A 19,862-nucleotide genomic window follows, 5' to 3' on the forward strand; every position below is an offset into this window, starting at 1 on the left:
TTATTTTTGTTTTTATTCCAACAATTTGAGCAGCAATTTGTTCCTCCCTAATCCCTAGTAAATCAAGGTAGTACCTATAATAAGTATCGAGTATTCTCTGTCCTAGTGACAAATTGCTGGTCTTTGACCTTTCACAAGGAAGCGAAATTATATTTATGGCGAGGCTGTATATTCAATCCTGAACGAAGAGGATTTTTAAAATATCCTAGAATGTAGCGAGGAGGATAAGGTCGAGAAGCGAATAGTACACGCGAGGACGTATATTGAATCCCGAACGAAGCGAAGAACTAAAAATGTGAAGCAAAATGAAGAACTCGCTTACGTCCTAAATTAAGGGTACGTTCAGATGACAAGCGTTCAACGCGCGCTAAATTTTTGTATCGTGTTCACATGACACGCGCTTGCCGAGCGTTGAACGCGCGTTGCCGCGACCGCTATGGTTCAGTCAGTAGATTTCTTACATTTCTCGAAGCATGCGCGGATCCAGGGGGGGGTCATGACCCCCCCTGGAGCCTAGGCTGGCCATACAAATAGACCACGTGACCCCCCGGGGGGCCTGGGCCTTTATCACGTGACCCCCCCTGGGCACGAAGCTGGATCCGCGCTTGTCTCGAAGATGGACGTAGGAACAGTTTTAACGAGTGTGGCTAATGAAATATTGCCCCAACTTTTGGCGGGAAATTCAAAAAATCTAGGGCTGGTCACACTTGGTATAGTAGGAGATATAGTTTTGATACTAGAAAATATTTTTGTTTTCTGTGCACACTTATATTGAAAATCAATAGAAATTGCTAATATACATATGTACAGAAATTTGACAAAATCTGTTAGCATTTGACGTATTAACCTAAAAGTTTTACGATGGTTATTGGCATTTAAATATTAATAATTAACGTGTATTACAAGAAGTAATGGGGAACGCCCGACTTTCAATCCGGAGGTCGCGGGTTCAAATCCTGGCTCGTACCAATGAGTTTTTCGGAACTTACGTACGAAATATCATTTAATATGTACCACTAGCTTTACGGTGAAGGAAAACATCGTGAGGAAACCTGCATACATCAGCGAAGAAATTCAAAGATTTATGTGAAGTCTCCAACCCGCATTGGGCTAGCGTGGAGACTATATAGCCCGAGCCCTCTCAGACATGAGAGGAGGCCTGTGCCCAGCAGTGGAACGTATATAGGCTAAATTATATTATTTATTTTATTTTTTATATCAAATTACTACTGACCAGTCACTTCACTGATTTCTTCTAAATATTGGTTTTTCGTAAGTAAGTCGTTACGTTCCAATATTTTTATTTTATTAATGCTTCCCAGAGCTTCGAGTTTCTCCTTGTCTTTACACTCTTTTCCTGTTTATGAGATTTAAGTTTTATTATATTCACATACTTAATCAAAGTTATAGGCAAATGTTAGAACTAGTACTTAAAGTATCAAAATATTAATAGATCACCAACCTACTATATTGTTTACGACTTGTAAACATTGCAGTTTTTCATTATATGCCGCTTCACGTCGACTTCGCTCTTGGTTGTAATTATTTATTAGCTTAAACAGCAAATAGCGGACCTCGCTTGGTATCGTCATTGTTATAATATTTAAGATTTACCCTTTAACCCGCGAACAATTTGAACAAGTGACATAAATTGACAGCAGACTTTTAGCCTTTTTTTTAAACCATAGACAATTGGTGATACCACAAGGAAATATCTGTCAACAATATTTGGCTAGCCAGACTCTATTATACCGACGGTTGAAACGACGCGCCAGAAGACGGCGATATTGATTCCACCTACTTTTGTCAACCACGCTGACTGAAAGACATGTCATACTTGTCATATCCCATATCGCAGGACGTTTCTCTATGTCGTCTATAAATAATTCCGTATCAAAAGCTTCGGTTTCCATTTCGGACGATTTCTGGACGACCCGATGAACCCTAAAATACGTCCATCCGCGTCGAAAACGCGCGCTCAACTGAACGGAAACATAGAAAACCAATGATCTCAAAGCGCGCGTTGACGCGCGCTGACAACAGTCGACCGCTAGCGCAGCGTTCAACGCGCGTATTAATAAAACGCGCGTTAGCATGTGTACAGCCTGAATAAGTTGTTATGTAGTTGTAAACGCGCGTTATCAAAACGCGCGTTGAGCGCTTGTCATCTGAACATGCTCTTACATTTGTCGAAGACGGACGTAGAAACAGTTTTAACGGTGATATTATACCGACGGCTGAAACGACGCGCCAGAAGACGGAGATATTGGGTCCACCGAATTTTGTCAACCAGGCTGACTGAAAGCCATTTCATACTTGCCATATCCCATATCGCAGGACGTTTCTCTATTTCGTCTATAAATAATTCCGTATTAAAAGCTTCGGTTTCCATTTCGGACGATTTCTGGACGACCCGATTAGCCCTAAAATACGTCCATCCGCGTCGAAAGCGCGCGCTCAACTGAAGAACTGAACGGAAACATAGAAAACCAATGATCTCAAAGCGCGCGTTGACGCGCGCTGACAACAGTCGAGCGCTAGCGCAGCGTTCAACGCGCGTATTAATAAAACGCGCGTTAGCATGTGTACAGCCTGAATAAGTTGTTATGTAGTTGTAAACGCGCGTTGAGCGCTTGTCATCTGAACATGCTCTAATGGTAACAATCTCTACTTGCTCGTCAATACCTACCACCTACCTTTGCTTGTAACGTTGCTGTAACACTGGCAATACAATTGCCAACAATTAACATACCATTGCCGCGTTTGCTCCATAGCTAGGTTTAAGTCTCCAGTACACAATGGCCTGTGATGGGCCACGCTTTGCAATGCACAATTGTAGGCCACGATCACTTGGTGACACAGTGGCGCATGTCTCATTGCTGGCTGGCAAACCACTTGCGATGGACATAGAAGTAATTACGGCTGCGGCTATTTATTTATAAACTGTTTACAAGTATTACAGGCTCAGATTGATATAAATCAATAAACTTTAAAAGTTTCTTCATTGCTCCACGGTACTGATATCTTGGGCGATCAAAAATTCTAGTTCTAGCAACAAAAAAGTGCACAATCCCGGTCAGGCGGTCGGTGACAAACTAAACAATGGCCGATTGTGTGAACACCACAGGCCTTGCTACGCCACGATTCCTTTGAAGTGTGCCCAAAAAACCGACAACTCCCCGATTGCGCACCACGATTGACAATTGTCCGCCATCATACACCATTACCCCCTGTACACAATGGCGATGGCCTGTAGTGGGCCAGCATGGGCCATTGTGTACTGGAGCCTTTACAGAGAAGAGATATATGCTAGGACTTTGACCTGACTTGTCACCAAGCGATAAAATGTATGAAATTAATACCTATCTTATCAATCTTGTTTTACGTAGTCAGGGTATAAAACTGAGCAAACAATATAAGTTACAATTTTAGAAAATATCTGATAGCGCGACTATTATGTACATACATACGCATGTTCTTTCATACATCGGTGTGGTGTAGGTATAGGTATATTATTAGTTTCAAAAGGTAAGAGATAGTTTTAGATTTAGTGTAGATGTGCAATTCCCGTTAACTTTGTACATTTGGATCACGTCTCCGATTTGGTTAAAAATTGGTAGGCTGATCGAGTCCATGATGCTGAGCAAGATCCACTAGGTTTCCCAAAATGTCCTAGATGTAGTTTGTATGAAACCTTCCTTTTTAACCCCCGACGCAAAAACGAAGGGGTGTTATATAAGTTTGACGTGTCTGTCTGTCTGTGTGTGTGTCTGTCTGTGGCATCGTAGTTCCCGAACGGATGAACCGATTTAGATTTAGTTTTTTTTTTGTCTGAAAGCTGAGTTAGTCGGGAGTGTTCTTAGCCATGTTTCATGAAAATCGGTCTACTATGTCACGGTTGGGGGTTTTTCAAAATTTAAATTTTGAGGTTAGGTTATTTGTTACTAGATTTCTATACATTTTCGGTAACAAAAAAGGAAAGTTTCATATAATCAACCTAGGACATTTTGGGAAACCTAGTGGATCTTGCTCAGCATCATGGACTCTATCAGCCTACCAATTTTTATCCAAATCGGAGACGTGATCCAAATGTACAAACTAAACGGGAATTGCTGGTATATTGGTGCCACGCTTTAGGTATTGCAGCCAAACGTAGAGAGGTCATTATCCGGACATTTGGTAATAACATTTTAAATAGGACAGGGGTCGGCAACCTTGAGCTGCGGTTGAAAGCATCCGTTTTCGGAAGCCGAAAGAGCACCTCTTATTTACCACAAATACAAAGCATAATTATTGTCTCGTATCTTAGGCACTCGCAAGCGAGTATCTAAGCGGTGAAATAGAAACGAATAAAAGATAGTCGCTCCCGTGGGTCACGTGTAAATAAAAGAGACGCGACGATAGCAGCGCGAGCGAGTTTTTCTCGATCGCTTTTGGTCGGACCGCGTGCGTAGCCGAATGGCATTTCTCCGACGCCAAACGAAAACGAAACGCCGCGCCAGTTAGTCCGACTCTGTCGCGCCAATACGCACGAGCGATATTCATATTCATTTATTTCGTAAATGCACAGATACATTACACGTCAACAGTTACAGTTCATATATTAAAATTTAGAATAATAATTAAACTTTAAATTTTTGAATTAAATTAAGAGATCATAATACAATATTAAAAATAATTAGAATAATAATTGGATACATTACATAAATGTTTAAATGTCACAAAATTCTTTACATATATCGTAGAATGCATTTTTGATTAACCATTTCTTCAATTCTTTATAAAAACAATTATCATTTTCTAAATTTTGAATGTCATAGAGATTTCGTGAGCGTTAGTGCCATTCGGCTACGCACGGCAAGTGCAGAACCAACTGTAGAATGGATTGACTTGACAGTATAATAGTACATTACGATACAAGTGCGTAAAAAAGGAAGTTCGAAACGAGTGGCGATAAATTAAAACACTTTTCAGTACAGATGAGCCTCCGAAGTTTCGACCTGGCATATAATGAACCACTTCTCGCACTAGTGCGTAAGAAAAACACCATCTGTACTGAAAAACAAGTTTTATGTCTACCTGTAGTTGTACCCATATAACCATAATCGGTCGCCGTTCCTACGCAAATCCTCCTATTTTGTGTACACACAGGTCTTCGGGTCTCAATGCTTAGTCGCAGTACGGTCGACGTTTAGTCGCGGCGACCCAAATGGGGACGATTGGTAACAGGCACAAATGGTCACAGAAGTGACAGAAGTGTGCACTACGCGTGCACACATTGTTACCGTTTGGCGACTACTTTCCCAAAATCATTCGTTCATTTCATTCTTTTCAAATGGCGACTGTCAGAGACGTCAAAGTAAAAAAGAAATAAAATCATTTGACATTAAAATGTAATGGCGTAAGAATTTGTTAAAGATAAAATATTGTTTGCATTTGTAATATAATGTGGGCTAATTACCATGGCCAATTAAATTGCTCGAGTGATTTCATAAAATAAGTCTAAATTTATCAACGCGCCATCAATTTACCTCAGTTTAACCAGTAATAATATTATTGACTACTCGGTGTTTGCGTGTTATGTATATTGATTGGTGAAGTTTTAGTGCTCCGGTGCATATACTATACTGAAATAATAAAAATAATGCCTAGAAAACCAATAAAGTTGTTAAAATATGGATTAAGACGGTAATATTCCATGTAAAAAACAGTCGCCAAACGGTCACCAAACGGTCGACAAACGGTCGCAAAATGGTCGCAGCGTACACGCGTGACCGAAAGCAAAATGGCTTCTTGTATTAATTTTTTCCAGGTATCCTCAAACTTTATAAACAATTAAATATGCCGTCGTACTCAGTTGCCCTCACTAAAGAAGATTAAAAAAATTGTAACGTGCGTACCGAGCTGCTGGGTTGTAAAGGATCGGGGATCATATTATTATGGTCTTCTATAGAGCAACTAGTATTTTGCGGCATTTCACAATTGACACTTGTTGAAGTAGTCGTCATTAATATTACTATCAACATTAATTTCAGCGATCTGTACTTCTTTTGTCAAGATTTTTGTATAGATAAGTGTCTACAAATTTGTAATGTTAAAGAGACATAAATAAAACGTAGTAGAGTAAATAATGTGTTTTTTTTGTAACCCAAACAAAATACTTGTAGATACGAGTGCGGAAAAGAGGAAAATCGATACGAGTAGCGATAAATTAATACACGAACGAAGGGAGTGTTTTAAATCGACACGAGTTGTGAATGTCCTTTTCGCACGTGTATCGTACGACGATTTTCAGTACCTAAATCTAAGCTAAGAGTTTCGACCAGACAAGAAAAGAATCATTGCTTGATTTGCTCGCACTACTGCGTTAAAAAAAGCAGCATCTGTACTGAAAAAAACTATCATTGCGCAACAGAAATTCTATTAATATCACAGTAAATACTCTATTTCATTTGATTCCTACTTTTATTGTGTAAAGCAACACTACACTTCATTTTTATCAATAAGAATTAAAAATTATATATTTAATACATTAAGTAACTATAAAGTGCTTATCTATTTGTATTATCATTCTGCACTTTTCTTAACTTTCCCACATTTCTATAAAATGTCGAAGAGTGCTTAAATGGTCGTCGTCGTTTATTATTATTTAATTCGCTCATATTTAAATGATTCAAAGCAACCAGTCCACAACTTCACAAGACAGTTTGAGAAACCTTCGTATTTCAGATTGTCATTTGCGGATACAGTGGTTTAGGAGCAGTTCGGTAATCAGACCTACACATGTGTGTACAAATTCTGTCAATGTCACTGTCAGAAACCGTTCTGACAGTGACAATGACAGCCACAAATTCGTCCACATGTTGTTACCGTTATGTGTGCAAACGTCGACTAATAAAGTGTCGTTAAAAGTCATTCTGACAGTGACATTGACAGCCACAAATTCGTACACATTTTGTTACCGTAACGAGTGCACACGACGACTACATTTTGTTATTGTATCAATACGGTCGCATTGTTTGCACGACGTTACCACGCGTTATGTCACATTTGACAGTTAGTTACTGATTTGAAGAGTTTGCGACTGAAATGGTTGTATGGGTACTTACTTTAGCAATGAATGACCTTTTTACTACGTACCTACATGTAGGTATTCGGCCCTAGGTCACGACTGAATAAGGACTAGATAACCATATGTATCCAAGGTGCCCCCACACAATGGCCTATTTAGTTTGAAGGTCCAGCTCCTTTTATTATCTCAATTATCGGCTCAATATGGCTGTGTTCTTGCTCGGAAGTTATATAGTTGGTACAGTTACGTAGCATAAATAAAAGCTGTTGTAAGTACTTAATTAGGTCAGAAATATATATTGCCCGAACACACTTTCTATTCTTCCTAAATTAATAGTACATTGTGTTTTAATGGCGGAAAGTGAAGGATTACGAACGAGAGGCATACGAGAGGTTGTTCTTTAATAACTCGAGTTGCCACACACAAGAGACACACTCGCGAAATAATAACCAAAATTTAAACTAAATGTATTGAAATATTTGAAATACCTACGCTGACATAACATTCGTCCGCCATCTTGCCTAATTTTTGACAGGTCGTGGAAGGCCCTACCCAGGTATTTACTATACAGCCCTAGGGTGGTAAAATTGCTCATTACGTATCAGTATGCAGGTATGTAATAACACCGTTTACGAGCGAGTATGATGAAAATTTATAAACAACATTGTAGTCACAATATGTTTGTATTTTACGAAAAAAAAAAAATAGAACTTCCTACTCGCAATTTGTTGTTTTCCTGGTGCTATATATAAAATTCAATGAATGTTCTATAAATATATTTTCCCCTCACTAGCTCGGAAACTCGTGTTTTATCCTTTAATACGGGTAAAAACGCATTTTATCCACTAGTGGGTAAAGTAATTTGACCTAGAATAAAGTCAAATTAACTGCTTTAAAATTGATAAAAGTAGGTGAATCTAGTAATAAAGATGATTTACCACCTGTGGAACTACTGGAAGCAGTGATAAACGCATTTTTTGCGTTGTAGTTTCCTCGCTATAGTGAGAGGAAAAGTTTTGTGTTACACTCGGGTGCAAATGTATTTTACTTCTCGTGTGTTAAAAAACTCGCAAGTTCAGGATTCTATTCTCGAACCACTCGCTTCGCTCGTGGTTCAACAATAGAATCCTTTCACTTGCTCGTTTTTCAATTCCACACTCGGCGTTAAAATACAACTTTGCCCCCTTGTATAACAAATAACTATTGTCGATGCCGGTAGGCACAAGTATAATAATAACATATAGTTAGTGGCACTTCCAATTTTTGGTATATCAGTACAGTCAACAACACAGCTTTGAATACAAAGTGTAAAAACCCATTGTACATTAAGATCTGTATACATATTTGGCACTTCGTCTGTATTCACAGCTGTGTTTTCACTCCGCCACACATAAAGCGTTTTGATAGCGTAGCGTTAGCGGAGCGCAATGCTCGGCGGTACGCAAGCGTTCGTCCGGCGCACTGCTATCAATGCGCTCCGCTGACGCTCCGCTGACGCTCCGCTAACGCTCTGCCTACGCTCTCAAAACGCGCATGTGTGGCGGAGCTTTAAAAGTCTAGGCACAACATTTATTATTTCAGTAAAATTAACCGAAGAATCTGTTGATAGATCACTATATTTTCTTGGAATCTTAACGAAAACGTTTTATTCGTGCAAACAGCTGGAAAAATTAAAATCGGATTGGAGCGAGCCCCGATCTATTTCAGTTAGTTTAGAAAGAGCTGTTATAAATAAATCTATGAATCTAGTTAATATTAACCGCGAGTCCGATTCGGACTCAACATCTTGTTATAGTTTCGATCTGGTTTTGATAGGACCTCGATGATTTTATGGACGGGCTAAGAATTTCACCACCCTCTTTCCTCTTGGGGTAGAAGGTATGGGATAGGGGTTCAAATACCTACTTCAAACATGGAGTGGGCGATGGGCTAGCCACCTATCAGGCTGTCATTGCAATATCACAATTTCTTTTTCTTGTAACCCTTTTAACCACTTAATAATGAGGAGGCACACTGACATTTTATCCCTCCAGGCGCCGCCTGTGCATGTGACTAGGCATGTCATTGTCATTCATATGTGAGAGAGGGAAAAAATATCATCTCTCTCTCACGTATGAAATTCTTTATCTGTGTCATGGACTAATAAGGTGGCGCCATCTGTTATAACCTTTGAATGATGTGCAAGCGCGGTTCCAGCTTCGTGTCCAGGGGGGGGGGGGGGGGCACCTTGGATTTTTTCCATTCCGACATCCGATATCCGATCGGATAATGTGAAAACGGACTTAGGGTAACAGATTTTACTGTATCTCTACATATAATAATTTTTTTAAATGATTTGTCCAAGCACAGCGATAACGGCTTCCTGTCAAGTGGCTTTTAAGATCATTAGTTATCACATAAAAATATACCATAGGTACTTATAAAGGGGAAGTTGGGGACGTTGGGTTAATAGTGATGTGTGAGTGTGTTACTATAATGAGTTTAACTGGAATTTGTAACACCTGTGTAGTATGATACCTACGCAATAATTGATTTATTTACAATTCAATGAATAGATTAAATCATGATAGATGCTTAAATAAAATGCAATATACACTACATACCTATTATAGTATTAAGACATGTAGTTATGTATCAAGAATTAAAAAAAAAACAGGATAAGAAAACTTCATGATTATTTTAAACATTTTATTCATACATATTTTTGTGCTATAACAAACCAACGGGACATTCGAACGTTCCTACAAAATATCACGATTACATGTAAATCGATTCTTTAGTCAATTAACTAGAATTAAATAAATCTTTCAGCAAGCGTTGGCTGGGTACGAGATTCGGTGGAAACGCTTACATGTAAAAACATGGTAAAAATATTGAAAAATATAATAATTTCCTAACAGACCGCTTAGGAGAACACCAGATGGCGCCAATATCTTTGTTTCTGTCACATTTTTGACATTGAATGCCTAAATAATGTTATACATGGAAATTGTTTATACTGTCTTTTTATTTCATATTTTTTATTGATGTCATTAATGAAATAAGAAAATATAAATGAACCCTCATCAAAAAATACTTCATAACATTTTGTTGGCGGTCAACGTTCAACTATTTTGTTTAGTTTCCTTTTATGTGTTTTAATTCTTAATTTTAGGTTGTTTTAGGTAGATAGCAATAAAGACTACAAGATACTGATAACAATTATGGTCTACAACCAAAACATCCGTGAGACACAGATATTAAATATTACGAGACACCAGTGGCGGCTGGTGAAAATTTCTGCTAGGCAACACTGAGCAAAAAGAAACCTAATGGTAGGTTAGGTAGCTAACCACTTACTTGATTAGGTACTTTACTAGTACCTAATCAAGTTTAGGCAAGCCTGTGGGAATCGGCTTGTATGGATCAGCCGCTGCTGTCAGACACTGGCGTAGATATTTATTTGCGTCATGGGACTGCGTGGGCCTGACAAAACTTGTTTACGCTGCATATCGATGGCGTGTCGAAAGTTTAGCCGAAAAAAATGTATTGTAATAGAAACAGAATATAGGTACATATTATGCGATATCAAGGATAAGATTAAAATTTATTTAAGTACCTACATGCATACAAATTTCCATCGAATCTCAACACCAGTTAATTTTCCTATTGTGTAATACCTATCCTTAAATAACTATATACATTACGTTAACGAGTACAAAATGAGTCCATGATACTATCTATCTCGCTCGCACGTCCAGGGTACCTGAACTATAAGGCCTGGCCTAAGCCACATTTCATGCAAACCGACTTAGTATAAATTTAATTTACAATGCAGAAGATTTGCAACATCTTAAAAACATCATGTACCTAATAGGTAATGGTAATTATTAATATCATCTCATGTTTCGCTTAACATACTGTAATGCCTGACAATATATATAACCATGGTTGCAAGAAATGATAACTATGAATATACCTACAGTACTTAAAAAATATAATATATTCGCTGGAAAGCTTTTTATAATACATATACATTATATTATACTTATTACTTACCAAAATTATACAAAGAAAACGAGTTCCTAGAAATATTTTATTAAAATAAGTTTCCCAACCAATGATTCCAACGACAATGCTATTTTTATTTTTTATATAAAAATAAACATGAGAGTTAGTTGTCGCGTCAGAAGATTATTTTTAGAAATAGGATAAGGACGTCAGTAGGGCAAAACCCATGGTGTATAAATCTGAAATGTTTTGATTTCACTCGCAATATTTACGCGTTTACACTACGCAAAGTTTTCCTGAAAAAAAAAAACAAACTAGGTTGAAATAAAACTATGGAAACGGATTAAAATCGTGTATAATGAATTTACAATTTGGGTGTCACCCGCTGCTGTAAAGTGTTCGAAACGTCGGGATGAATTGTAAATTCATTATACGCGATTTAATCCGTTTCCATAGTTTTATTTCATGAGTAACTATCGCGGTAACCGAAGACAATATTATGTAAACTAGGCTGATTTATCTTACCTTAACTTGATACTAAGATTTTAAAAGACTAGTTGACTATTTATAGGGAATTTTACCTTTATGATGGGCTCAACACAAGTCAAAACAAGGTTATAAGTTTAATCAATATTATTTTTTTACTCGTATCCAAGTGTCGTCGTTATTTTGTAATGTTTTTGACATCAAAACAAATTGTTCTTATTCATATTTTTGTTTTATCAATCTTTGTAAAACAGATCAGTGGTTATGGTTGTACGTAGACGAATTTATTGTTGCATATCTTCTGACATAATAATTATTCAACATATTATGTAGATTTGGTTTCATGAAAGTCCATTATATTTACAAATATCCTTTTTTCTCACATCCTTCCCAAACTTATAAATAATTCACAATAACTGTTTTTACGCAGTTACCCGACTTAACCCACGTTACCCTTTAACGATAAATATAGCTTAGGATCATAAAAGGTATCAAAAGTTAAGGATAAAGATCGTTTAAGAAAAAGACATATAAGTACAAGTTTAATCTCGGATCATTTTGGTGGCAGCGTACAGTCACATACAATAATATGTTGCACACTCGTATTTTCGAAGGTCGCCGTTTTAGTTTGGGCATAAATGCTTTCGTATATCAACTACCACATACTACATAAATTGGTGCACAGTTACAGTCTGACCAAAAACAGTATTAAAAAGTGGCAACATTTGTAGTGTCATCCCTTTCTAATCAATATGCGTGAGAAAATAGGACGACACTACGATGTTGCCGCTTTTTAATTTCAGCTCTTTTTGGTCAGACTGTTCACTGTCTTAAACAAAGGATACTATAGACTAGACAGCCAAATAATAATACCACTACCGAACGAGATGGTCACATACAAATTATAATAAGAGTGACAGAGAGCAAAATGTTATTTTTTGTCTTTGTCATAGTTTCACTTTTCCGCCGCTGCCACAAACGAGTTTTTGGCAAAGGACGTGACTTGTAAAGCTTATTATCCGCCCAAATTACGTAGGTTGTGTATGGTAAACTGTCAGCCATTTTTAAAGTGATTCTTAAATTCGCTCCATTATTCTATATCTGTCCCTTACGGGTGTACCCTTGCGTCAAGTCTATAGTATCCTTCGTCTGAGGTTCACTGTACATACATCTGTCTGACACCAAAATGCACATCACAAATTACCAATATAGGAAGTCATTTAATGAGTTAATTTCCACAGATACATATGCGTCGAATGTCATCATTCCATTGTATAATGGACAATCATGTGTGTTTATAAACACCAAACACCTCATGTCATTCTAATTCTCAGAGAGAGTACAGACATTTTGTTCTTAGATTGAAATGAGGCATTTTCGAGAGAATGATTTGATAGACCATTAAATAGAGACGCTTTCTAATAAATCATCTTTGTAAGAAAAATGCAGTCGGGTAGATAGTAGAAAGATGTTCAAAACCATACTTGGATAGTCCCTTACCTCCTATACCTTGGCATTCAAAAGCGAGGTAAGTTTACAGAATACCTGATTTTTGTTCGAAGCACATTCCAAGTAATATAACGAGTTATCAAATCATTCTCCTTAGGTGTCAACTACTCCGCACATCAGCTCCGCGAAATTCGTCCATCTACCGTCTGTTACAATAACACTGCATTAGTTATGTGATGTTTTATCATTCCTTAATCTCCAGAGCTCATGAGCGATCCTTAACCAGGCTTACATCGAAACGATCGGAAGAACCCTTTCACCATTTGCTGTGTTGGTAGCATTGGGCCTCTGCACCAACTTATATATATACTATACAGTTTCAATACACTGCACACTGGTTTTACAAAATCCTGTCAAAGTCGCATCCCACTTGACCTTCAACGGATTTCTGGTAAAAAAAAAACAGAAATACAATATTCATAATCCTCAGAATTTTTTCTGTTCCCATAAGTTCGTTCGTTCCCATTCAATTCGTATCAATGGGCCCATTTCTGGAAGCTACAAGTTACAGTTGTTGTCAATATCTAATATGACAAGATGGAAAGACACTTTCGCTTGTAACGTTCTTTTACTTTTGAGAAATAGGCTCAAGGTCGTTTGGGATGAACTACAAAGGTTAGCTCCACAGGCAAGCATGCAAGTTTTGACATAAGATGGTCAGAGGCGTTGTCAGCATCTATTATAATTATTGGTACTTTATAGCCACGTATTCAGTCTTTTAAGCTCATTGGTTAGTGTCAGGACTCTTCCAATCGCGAAGGAGCTTACTCCGAATGATTTCCTGTCATTCCTTTTTGCTATTATTTAAAATACTTTTTAGGTACCTCCTTTATCTGTTTTATTTCATGATTGCTTTTGAATATTTTAGTCATTTCCATTCACAATCACATTTCACCGCCGTAGATGTTTTCTAGTCAATAATCACATGATCATGACCTTACCATATGACTTCCACAGAAGTATATGTATCGCAAAAGCAATATCACCAGGAATTCGTTGATAAATCATTCTGAATAAGCCCTTTAATTTACTTATAATTATCATATATTTAGGCAAAGCTATAAATTGAGATATGACTGAAGCCGGATTTGTTAAGCCGATGACTGTCGAAGTTCGTGGGGTCTAGGCTAGATTTAGGGCTCTAGGTCACTTATTACATTTATAGGCGTAGAGGTAAGAGGAGACATAAATCATAAAATAACTGTCATAATGTTCGAAAGGGCGGGTTGACAAGTTAATCACAATTAATGTATGTATAATACGTATTTAGAACGTTTTAATGTATTCCTGTGATTAACAAGAAACAAAAATATAACCATCGATTTTTTCTCGTAAAATGTTTGTTGGAGTCATAAAGTTTTTGGTGCAGATTTTTAACTGAATATAATTTTGAAATTACATTCGCTTGAGCGGGCGGAGGTAAGGCATTTGGATAAATCTAGGTTATCGTGCTATTGAGTCTAGCTAGTTAAGACTAGAAAAAGTTCTATTATTAATATGTTGAGTTAGAATGGACAAAAGTGTGTGCGATGGAGAACTGACAGAAACATTGCACACCAAATTGATTTCAACATATGTATTACAAAAAGTATAGGTACTTAGTTAAAACAATTAAAACTTAATAAATAATGTTGATAATATTCATACTTATATTAATAATCTTGATCTCGTATTTACAAAAAAATCTGGGGAAATAAATATTTTTTATTCCTCTGTACCACGTCACCCTAAGTTCTCCATCGCACTTAGAAGAGAACTATTCAGATTTGTTATTTATCTAGTTTTCGATTTAAATATCTATGTATAACAACTATTGTAAAAAGTTACAGATGATTCATTTCAAAACCTTAATTGGTATTATGTACTTCATTTCTGAACACTTTTAGTCACAGTATAATATGATCGTATTCAATTTCAAAATAAACAAACATCACACAATATCGTCAATAGTTGAAGCTATGTTGAACATAAGTATTAAATTCTTCTTTGGTCTGATACGTGTTACTGTTGCTGGATTTCGAAAGGAGACATCTGTAACGCAATTCGTCCTTATATTTAAACTGGCTTTTAAATATTGGGTTTCGTTAATCGGCTTACAAATAAACGCGGTATACTTCCCATAAAATTGCTATTATGACACGATCGACATGGTTTTACAGAATTGACAGGAACATATTAAAAAGTAAACTCCCTAAACAAATGGCCATGTAGAAAGAACCAGCCGACTGCGCCAGATATTTTTTTTGGCCTACTGAGTTTGACAGGTTTAATCTAATGCCATCGAACATGTACTTAAGGAAATTAAGTGCGTCTGTCATTCACAGACTAGAATTGAACATGTTAGCATAATAGCAATTTTATAATTTGATATTGATTTGATTACATTTTAGATATTTTTCGACGTAAATTTTACACACAAAACACATCCTTGTAGCATCACATATAGCAATACTAACTAGCCTAGCTCAAAAGCCAAGCAATCGAATGTCAAAACCTTACAAATTCAATTTGTCTTTATAATTCACTATTTTGAAGATCCCACAAGCACTAACAGTCTTATCACCCAGTATAAACCAATTCCTAATTTAAATTTGGAATTTATATTCCATTTTCGGGTGCGTTCCAAATACTAAATTGCGTTCACGTTCTAAAGTCATACACATCACTTTCAGATGCGTTCAGTGTTACTGGCAGTTTTAATATTTTTTTTAGCCGCTGTTACATCCAGGCGTAAGCGGGGGACCCGTCGGATGACAGTGAGTCGAGGGACCGACGCACCGATTTAGAACGCTGTTGTCAGTAAAGCGACGAGCTCGAACACGGGTTCTCGACGCCTTGCATTTGTTGATCGGGGTTTGTTGACAACTGAAAATATAGAATAACATCATTATAATACGTTTAAGATATACATAATTAAAAATAACCAAAACGAAATGCCTATACTATCTCAGTTTGAATGTAACGTTTTAATGTTCACTGGTCGTAATAGATTATAGATTTATTAATAGGGAAGTTTGATAAGGGGCAACGTGGTCACATGACAAACACAAACATTTAAATATATACAAACAGTAGGCAAAATGATATCAACTTTTTCTGTCAAACTAAATAAATTTTGGCAAAATTGTGTCTGGTAGCCTCGAGGGTTAACAAAAGTCATCGTTTGCCAGACTGTTGATGCCATTTGGAAGGACCAGGAACAACATTCATACTTCTCTAATTTCACATACAGATGGCAGCAGTCCATCCGTAGAATTATTGGGAGAGCGCGGAGACGGAGTGGGCGCGTGTTTAGGTATCTCTCTCCCTGCATTCATTTTGTCGTGCAACTGAGCGAGACGCATGCTCATCTGTCTCCTCTCCTTCTGTTCTCGCTCTTTCTCCCAACGTCTAGCACTGTAGCTTCTTATGGAGGATGAACTGCTTTGCACTGAACTTATACTTGGACGTCGGGAACCTGGATAATAAAAATGAGGGTCAGATTTTGAATGACTATTCATGAAGTATGTGCGTGCTATGCCATGCTGTGTTTGATGCATAGCTTGAGTGTAGAGATAAACATGTTAAAGCCAAGTTTTTTTTCCTTGAGCGTAGATTCGAAAAAGAGTGAGAAGCTTCTGAAGATTTTTATTTGTGATCATGAGTAATGCTACTCAAAATTGAAATATTAGAAATTGTGTCTCAATTCTTGAATTGTGTGCTTAAAAAATACATAAAATTAATGACTATTTTCTGAATGAAATCAGCGACAGACGGACGAGTTTATCAAAATTTTCATGATAAACGTGTTACCTAAAATAGTTAAGTAAATAAAATTTGGTACCTAGTTTAGAATAAAGATAATCAAAATTACCATGAATTGAATCAAACCGTTTATCGAGTCCATTTCGATTTTCGAGTTAATTTCTATCATTATCAAGTCCAAAAATTAGCGATTAGTAATTTAATATAATTATATTGAAAATAGCCTAGGCAGTCCTCACCAGGAAGTTCCAGTGGCGATGCATCAAACACTACACGCATGAAGTTCGTTTCTATTTATTGAAGTAGATTGTGATGAGGTAAGCAAAAGGCAACGCCACGGAAACTTCATTTTATTTCTTTTTGGTGTCTCTGAACTTTGAACAGCACAGTTCTAAATACTTTATGAGGTGTAGAACACAACATGAAGTCAGCAGTGTGACATGAACATCGCAACCAAACGCCAGCATGCAACAGTATACACGTTTAGCAGCGTAACTATAATATGGCACATTTGATACACACACAATTACACACTTTTGAGAAACCTATAGGCCTCAATAATTTTTAGGTAGGGAAAACACTTTGCTACTTAGCGTGAGCAATCTTCCTTGAACTTTAACATTAATTTAAAAAGAAGCAGTTTAAAACTTTACTTAATGGTTACATTTTCCGCCAAACTGTAAAAACAGTTTGTTGACAGTAATAGGCAGATTTTGGAACAGGTCCCTGTTCCAAAATCTGCCTGGACATTAAACATTTCGTCTATCCAATAAGTCAAGTCTGATTTATTAAGTGTTTGATTGAGAAAATCCGTTTGTATGCACTCAAACCTATACAATTTTCTACAACTGTAGGTTATCCAGGGTCGCTGGATATTTTAGAATGTAAATTGCCATATTTTATAATTACATTGCTGATAAAGCATGAAGCGAGGTGCGTGTGAAACTGAGGCTTAGCTCACCTTAGCTCTACTGTGAAATTGTCTGTGTCTAGCTTCTAAATGTATTTAAACGATTTATCATGATAAAGCCCGAACAAACGGATGGAAAGCAAAATTTTTTAACACAAATAATTTCAACAGGATGCTACGCTTCATGTCATTGTGAATTTAGCCTTTTTGTGTAGTTACAAGCCAATGTGAGGTTAGATATGTGTTTCAGTGTAAGGTCAACTTTACCTCGTTTCTTTATGGCACTGCAAATGTATCTATCACAGCAAGGTCAGATAAGAAACGTCGAGCAAATGCCAATATCCATAAAGTAGAGGTTGAGGATAGGGACAATTGCTCTGTAGTTGCAGATTACCCACCAGACCTTGCTAAATTCAACGGTAGTCTTTAAGTTGGTGATACATGCACAGTGTCATACAACAGTGTGGTAGAAAGAGAGAAGGAAGGACCATGGCCATCTTGCTCGCGCCACGGGAAGGCGCGACAGGTCGCGACTCACACCATATTTCCGAAGACTTGTCTTCGCCCCCATTATGTCTAACGAAGAAAGCATCAATCATGGCGTCACACTTACAAATAAAGCTCACATGTACGATATTTTGTTTGGTTCGTCACTGATGGGTCCAAATATGCCGTTAAGGAATTAAGGGACAATTTAACTATTGGAAGACATAAGAAATGAGGAAACCATATTTTATGAAAAAATGATTATCCGCAACTGAAGAGATCTTTAATATTTTGGCAAGTTCTGAAGAAGAAATCTGCTAACATTTAACCATCAAAAACACATGTATACACCGATACTAGAGGTATAAGTCATTCCAGTAATGTTTTTGTTCAAATTCGGATCATAAAAGAGATACAACAATTAATAACAGGTAACAAATAATTAATAGTTAAATGTACTTACTTGTGATGTAAGTAGATGGTTCTTGAAACCTAGAAAAACCTGATAAAATAACTCAAATAGGTGTTGCAATTTATTTGTCAGTCGGAGGACGTTCATTTCTCAGTCCATTTTGTGAATCTAAATTAAGTCAATGGCCGAGAAGAAGAAAGAGGGATTCCGGGGATTACTGATTACAGAGGAAGAAAAAGAAATGCTTCTGCATTGGGATTGGAAAGGAAAAAAGATATCTGTCCAAGTGCTTGAAGGAACTTTATGAAGTTCTGAAATTTAAGAAGAAATATTTGGGATATATTCGCTTTAATATCGATTAAAATATTGACTCTCAAGCTGAGGAAAATACGTTCTAAATCCATTTCTTTGATTGCATGTGTGCTGCCTTTTGTCAAAGGGATAAGAGAAAAACCCAAAAGAGAGTTTGAGAGAAGAGGAAGGCATAGATAAAGGAGAAAGGATAGAATAAAATCAACAGGCATATTTGGAACACCGTGTGCGTCGGGACTCGCGCCGCTAACATCAGCAACAACTAACGGGACGTCCCATGCGACACTCCAGCGGGCGGGTACTGGGACCCATTTCTCGGAAAATATTAGTCTAATAATATTAGTGTGTCGCCATGGCAACCCATACCATTTGACAGTTCGTGGACTAATGATATTAGACGAATATCGTTCGAGAAATGGGTGGCTGGACTCTCGAATTTCTATCTCCGAACTTCTGTAATCGAAACAACTATTTAACTGGAATTTATCTAGTAATAACATTATTGGTATTTTTTGTTATAGTTGAAAAAAAGTTATCCTTTTGTTTATTTGCGCGAAGGGACAGAGCAAAACATAGATTCTTCGATAAACATTTGAAAAATTTAGTCAGGTCTGTTTTTTAAGTTTTGTCATTGCCTCGATTTGAAGTTTAGAGTGAGTGTTTTTGATATTTTTACTATATTTGGGAGTACAGTACATATATTTTAATTATCCAACTTTACTTTACATCTGTTTCATTGAAAGTGAATTCAGTTTTTTTGTTAGCAGTCTCTGGAATTTGGTGTCAATGTTATAGTGATTCACCAACGAATGCAACATACCTATTATTCTTCTACCGTATAGCAAATTAAAGAAGATTGTGATCAGGAATTATAAGGACACCAACTACAAGAAGAACATATAGATGATTGGATTGCTTATGATCAATAGGGTACACACTAC

At 36.9% G+C, this 19,862-nt stretch overlaps 1 protein-coding gene across 1 annotated transcript in view; it reads right to left on the reverse strand.

Annotated features, from left to right (window-relative positions):
- Nucleotides 1-16,347: 16,347 nt before the first annotated feature.
- Nucleotides 16,348-19,862, reverse strand: part of LOC125224982 — a 43,799-nt gene continuing 40,284 nt past the window's right edge. Inside the window, exon 6 of the mRNA XM_048128498.1 lies at nucleotides 16,348-16,514. Within this exon, the coding sequence (XP_047984455.1) occupies nucleotides 16,494-16,514 (21 nt within the window). The 3' untranslated portion in view covers nucleotides 16,348-16,493. The remainder of the gene's footprint in view (nucleotides 16,515-19,862) is intronic.

Source organism: Leguminivora glycinivorella, chromosome 3 (genome assembly GCF_023078275.1).
Source record: "Leguminivora glycinivorella isolate SPB_JAAS2020 chromosome 3, LegGlyc_1.1, whole genome shotgun sequence".
Taxonomy (NCBI): Eukaryota; Metazoa; Arthropoda; class Insecta; order Lepidoptera; family Tortricidae; genus Leguminivora; species Leguminivora glycinivorella.